Below are 6,113 nucleotides of genomic sequence, written 5' to 3'. Positions count from 1 at the left end.
GTCAGTCCTCTTGTACTTAAGTCAGCATTGTGCCTTTTGTATTAAATTCGGATGCAATTTCTATGTTTCATCGTCAATAAGAAGGTTTTAGGTATACTGTAAACCTGAAGTGAAGCATCGGAATCTAAAACTGGTCTCACAGGAGAGGTTCAAATCATAGATAGTTATAGTGTCAGTCCTCTTGTACTTAAGTCGTCATTGTGCCTTTTGTATTAAATTCGGATGCAATTTCTGTGTTTCATCGTCAATAAGAAGGTCCAAGGTATATAGTAAACCAAAAGGGAGGCACCGGAATCTAAAACTGGACTCACAGGAGAGGTTCCAATCATAGAAAGTTAGAGTGTCAGTCCTCTTGTACTTAAGTCGGCATTGTGCCTTTTGTATTAAATTCGGATGCAATTTCTGTGTTTCATCGTCAATAAGAAGGTCAAAGGTATACAGTAAACCTGAAGTGAAGCATCGGAATCTAAAACTCTACTCACAGGAGAAGTTTATAACAAAGAAAGTTAGAGTGTCTGTCCTCTTGTACTTAAGTCGACATTGTGCTTTTTGTATTAAATTCGGATGCCATTTCTGTGTTTCATCGTCAATAAGAAGGTAAAAGGTATACAGTAAACCTGAAGTGAAACATCGGAATTTAAAACTGGACTCACAGGAGAGTTTCAATTTATAGAAGGTTATAGTGTCAGTCCTCTTGTACTTAAGTCTGCCTTGTGCCTTTTGTAATAAATTCGGATGCAATTTCTGTGTTTCATCGTCAATAAGAACGACCAAGGTGTACAGCAAACCTGAAGTGAAGCATCGGAATCTAAAACTGGACTCACAGGAGAGGTTTAAATCAAAGAAAGTTATAGTGTCTGTCCTCTTGTACTTAGGTCGTCATTGTGACTTTTGTATTAAATTCAGATGCAATTTCTGTGTTTCATCGTCAATAAGAAGGTCCAAGGTATACAGTAAACCTGAAGTGAAGCATCGGAATCTAAAACTGGACTCACAGGAGAGGTTCAAATCATAGAAAGTTAGAGTGTCAGTCCTCTTGTACTTAAGTCGGCATTGTGACATTTGTATTAAATTCGGATGCAATTTTTGTGTTTCATCGTCAATAAGAAGTTCTTATGTTTACTGTAAACCTGAAGTGAAGCATCGGAATCTATAACTGGACTCACAGGAGAGGTTCCAATCATAGAAAGTTATAGTGTCAGTCCTCTTGTACTTAAGTCGGCATTGTGCCTTTTGTATTAAATTCGGATGCAATTTCTATGTTTCAACGTCAATAAGAAGGTCTTAGGTATACTGTAAACCTGAAGTGAGGCACCGGAATCTATAACTGGACTCACAGGAGAGGTTCCAATCATATAAATTTATAGTGTCAGTCCTCTTGTACTTAAGTCGGCATTGTGCCTTTTGTATTAAATTCGGATGCAATTTTTGTGTTTCATCGTCAATAAGAAAGTTGTAGGTAAACTGTAAACCTGAAGTGAAGCATCGGAATCTGAAACTGGAATCACAGGAGAGGTTCCAATCATAGAAATTTATAGTGTCAGTCCTCTTGTACTTAAGTCGGCATTGTACGTTTTGTATTAAATTCGGATGCAATTTCTGTGCTTCATCGTCAATAATAAGGTCGAAGGGATACAGTAAACCTGCATTGAAGCATCGGAATCTAAAACTGGACTACAGGAGAGGTTTAAATCAAAGAATGTTAGAGTGTCTGTTCTCTTGTACTTAAGTCGGCATTGTGCCTTTTGTATTAAATTCGGATGCAATTTCTGTGTTTCATCGTGAATAAAAAGGTCCAAAGGATACAGTAAACCTGAAGTGAAGCATCGGAATCTAAAACTGGACTCACAGGAGAGGTTCAAATCACAGAAAGTTAGAGTGTCAGTCCTCTTGTACATAAGTCGGCATTGTGCCTTTTGTATTAAATTCGGATGCAATTTCTGTCTTTCATCGTCAATAAGAAGGTCCAAGGGATACAGTAAACCTGAACTGAAGCATCGGAATCTAAAATTAGACTCGCAGGAGGGGTTCAAATCACAGAAAGTTAGAGTGACAGTCGTCTTGTCCTTAAGTCGGCATTGTGCCTTTTGTATAAAATTCGGATGCAATTTCTATGTTTCATCGTCAATAAGTAGGTCCAAGGTATTCTGTAAAACTGAAGAGAAGCATCGGAATCTAAAACTGGACTCACATGAGAGGTTCACATGATAGAAAGTTAGAGTGTCAATCCTCTTGTACTTAACTCTTTGGAGCACGGTGGTATACATAGTATACCACCTTTTGAAAATTTTCTTGGCTCTTTGCACAGTGGTTTAACTGCACGACCACCACTCTAATATGCTCACCTAGTTCTCTACTTATCAGACAGATGGCACTCACTGCCTATAAGGAATCAGTTCCCGCCAAGAATTGCATAGATTACAACTGTGAAAGCTGCGTGCTGAGTTGTGCATGGTTTTTGCGTGTGAATAGTGGTTTATAACGAATTTCTTGTTGCGCCTGTGTTTTTTCCATATCTTGGACGTCACAGCTACGGTATGAACCCATGTATACATTCATATGCACAATCTTCCGTTATTTATATACAATTTATTTTGGTGGTATATTATTTGTACCACCGTGAATGTAGCAGTATTCTATTGCATTTCGTTTCCTAGTATAAAATTCGAAATCCTCCGCTACAAAGTTTAGTTTTTAATTGTGTTGTGACTTATTTTAGCTCTTTCTCCATTTTGTTTTGCTTACGTATTCTTTACTTGGATTCAGGCTGTTGTTTGAAAATGAAAATGTCAAGAAGAGGCTTACGAGATGAAGAAATCGAACGATTATTGTGTGAAATTCCATCAGACGAGGATTCCACTGTTGACACCACAGATGACGAATCTGATTATGAAGCAAGCATTGTTGCGGAGGCTATTGTGTCGTCTGAAGGCGAAGTTTCAGAGAGCGAGGAAGAAAGTGAGTCCACTCCGCCAAAACGCGCTGCTGACACAGCGCCAACTTGGGGACAACAATTCAATGCTACCTCAGGAATGCAGTTCGACAGTGAATCAGGACCAAGTGCTTTTATTAGGGACATTGATGATCCAGAACCTATCGATATATTCGAAAAAATATTTCCAAAAGAGCTAGTTGAGCTAATCGTTTTCCAAACAAATTTATATGCGACGCAATCTGGCAAGTCTTTCACTCCAACAACTGACAATGAAATACGAACTTTCCTGGGAATCAACATTTTGATGGGTATAAAGCGTATGCCAGCATACAGAGACTACTGGTCTAGTGCCCCAGAACTTCATGATCGTTATATTGCATCTCTGATGGCAGTAAATCGGTTTGGATGGTTACTGAGGAACATTCATCTGAATGATAACACATTGCATCCAGAAAAAGGACACCCAGGTTATGACAAACTGTACAAGCTGCGACCAGTGATCAAGATACTATCTGAATCTTTTTCCAAGTGTTACCAACCCAGCAAACACCTAGCAATTGATGAGTCAATGATCAAATTCAAAGGCCGCAACAGTATGAAACAATACATGAGAGATAAACCCATAAAGCGTGGTTACAAAGTGTGGATGCTGTGTGACAAGACCTCTTACAACTTGAAATTTGATATTTACACCGGAAAAGTAGGTGACACAGTGCAAACAGGCCTTGGGGAGCATGTAGTGCTGAGTTTGTCCTCTGAACTCGTAAATAAAGGCCATTATCTTTATTTCGACAACTATTTCAATAGCTATAACTTGTTGGCTGGTTTACAGCAGAGAAACATATATGCCTGTGGGACAGTTCAACCAACAAGGAAACATTTACCCAAATTAAAAACAGACAAAGAATTAAGCAGAGGTGAATTTGACTGGAGGGTCAGCAACTGTGGCATCCTCTACTTGAAGTGGAAAGATAAGAGAGCTGTTCATCTCCTTTCAAATTTTCACAGTCCTGAAGTTACTACAGTGACTCGCCGTGAAAGAGATGGTTCACGCATAGAGCTACCTTGTCCTCAAGCAGTGATGGATTACAATGCACACATGAACAATGTCGACAAGTTCGACCAACTGAAAAAATCATATGAAATAAGCCGGAGAAGTAAAAAGTGGTGGCACCGAATATTCTTTCACCTGCTTGATGTCAGTATCGTCAACAGCTATATAATTTGGAAGGAACTAGGCGATAGAGAAAAAATGACTGCCAAAGTCTTCAGGATGAGTATCCTGCAAAGCTTAGTAACCCAGAAAACACCATTGAGGCCATCTAGACTTCATGAGAGTCAAGTCCACGTAAAGAAAAACAAGCCATATGTTTCCTCACGCCAGCGTCTCGACAATTCATCCCACCAGCCAGAGCGTACTACCGCCAGACGTTGTGCGAAATGCAGTACAAAAAAGAAGCAAGTGCGCACTTTCTGGATGTGCGCTGAATGCAAAGTGCCTTTGTGCCTTAGCAAAACAAAAAGGTGCTTTCAAGATTTTCACAAAAAGGAATAAGAAACATATTTTATTTGTAAGGTTTGTAATTTGATTTTGTATTGTAAATGACCAATTGCCAGAAATAAAATTATTTTACATTAATTATACTAATTATTACTGCTTAGAGTAGAATTTAAAGGTGAGTTACAAGCACAAACCAAGATATCTCAAAAACTTTAGGTACGGCCCTAAGTGGCATGGTGGTATATTATATATACCACCATCTAAAACCAAAATCAATACAATAAAAAATTTTAATTCATGTTTTCCTTTATTAGCAACCCCACCAGACATAGAAAATGCATGTTTTATTAAAAAATTAATTAAACATAAAATCTGTGCATCAAAGAGTTAAGTCGGCATTGTGCCGTTTGTATTAAATTCGGTAGCAATTTCTGAGTTTCATCGTCAATAAGTAGGTCCAAGGGATACAGTAAACCTGAAGTGACGCATCGGAATCTAAAACTGGACTCACAGGAGGGGTTCAAATCATGGGAAGTTAGAGTGTCAGTCCTCTTGTACTTAAGTCGGCATTGTGCCTTTTGTATTAAATTCGGATGCAATTTCTGTGTTTCATCGTCAATAAGACGGCCTTAGGTATACTGAAAAGCTGAAGTGAAGCATCGGAATCTAAAACTGGACTCACAGGAGAGGTTCCAATCATAGAATGTTAGAGTGTCAGTCCTCTTGTACCTAAGTCGGCATTGTGCCTTTTGTATTAAATTAGGATGCAATTTCTGTGTTTGATCATCAATAAGATGGTCCAAGTTATACAGTAAACCTGAAGTGAAGCATCGGAATCTAAAACTCAACTCACAGGAGAGGTTGAAATCATAAAAATTTATAGTGTCAGTCCTCTTGTACTTAAGTCGGCATTGTGCATTTTGTATTAAATTCGGATGCAGTTTCTGTGTTTCATCGTCTATAAGAAGGTCCAAGGTATATAGTAAACCTGAAGTGAAGCATCGGAATCTAAAACTGGACACACAGGAGAGGTTCAAATCACAGAAAGTTAGAGTGTCAGTCTGTAGTACTTAAGTCGGCATTGTGCCTTTTGTATTAAATTCGGATGCAATTTCTGTGTTTCATCGTCAATAAGAAGGTCCAAAGGAAACAGTAAACCTGAACTGAAGCATCGGAATCTAAAACTGGACGTACAGGAGAGGTTCAAATCACTGAAAGTTAGAGTGCCAGTCGTCTTGTACTTAAGTCGGCATTGTGCCTTTTGTATAAAATTCGGATGCAATTTCCATGTTTCATCGTCAATAAGAAGGTCCAAGGTATACTGTAAATCTGAAGAGAAGCATCGTAATCTAAAACTGGACTCACAGGAGAGGTTCACATCATTGAAAGTTAGAGTGTCAGACCTCTTGTACTTAAGTCGGCATTGTGCCGTTTGTATTAAATTCGGTAGCAATTTCTGTGTTTCATCTTCAATAAGAAGGTCCAACGGATACAGTAAACCTGAAGTGAAGCATCAGAATCTAAAACTGGACTCACAGATGAGGTTTAAATCAAAGAAAGATAGAGTGTCGGTCCTCTTGTACTTAAGTCACCATTGTGCCTTTTGTATTAAATTCGGATGCAATTTCTGTGTTTCATCGTCAATAAGATGGTCCAAGGTATACAGGAGAGCTGAAG

The 6,113-nt window shown here is 38.6% G+C and overlaps 1 protein-coding gene across 1 annotated transcript; it reads left to right on the top strand.

Annotated features, from left to right (window-relative positions):
* The first annotated feature begins 2,545 nt into the window (after positions 1 to 2,545).
* On the top strand, positions 2,546 to 4,652 carry LOC124570177 (piggyBac transposable element-derived protein 4-like). The gene is made up of 4 exons (XM_047131099.1): positions 2,546 to 2,619; positions 2,720 to 4,350; positions 4,448 to 4,511; positions 4,598 to 4,652. Exons 1-4 carry the CDS (start codon positions 2,546 to 2,548, stop codon positions 4,650 to 4,652), a joined length of 1,824 nt encoding a protein of 607 aa, XP_046987055.1.
* The last annotated feature ends 1,461 nt before the right edge of the window (positions 4,653 to 6,113 follow it).

The sequence above is a fragment of the Schistocerca americana genome, unplaced genomic scaffold (genome assembly GCF_021461395.2).
Source record: "Schistocerca americana isolate TAMUIC-IGC-003095 unplaced genomic scaffold, iqSchAmer2.1 HiC_scaffold_16, whole genome shotgun sequence".
NCBI lineage: Eukaryota > Metazoa > Arthropoda > Insecta > Orthoptera > Acrididae > Schistocerca > Schistocerca americana.
The sequence above is the reverse complement of the archived record's forward strand: the minus strand, read 5'-3'. Positions and strand labels throughout refer to the sequence as shown.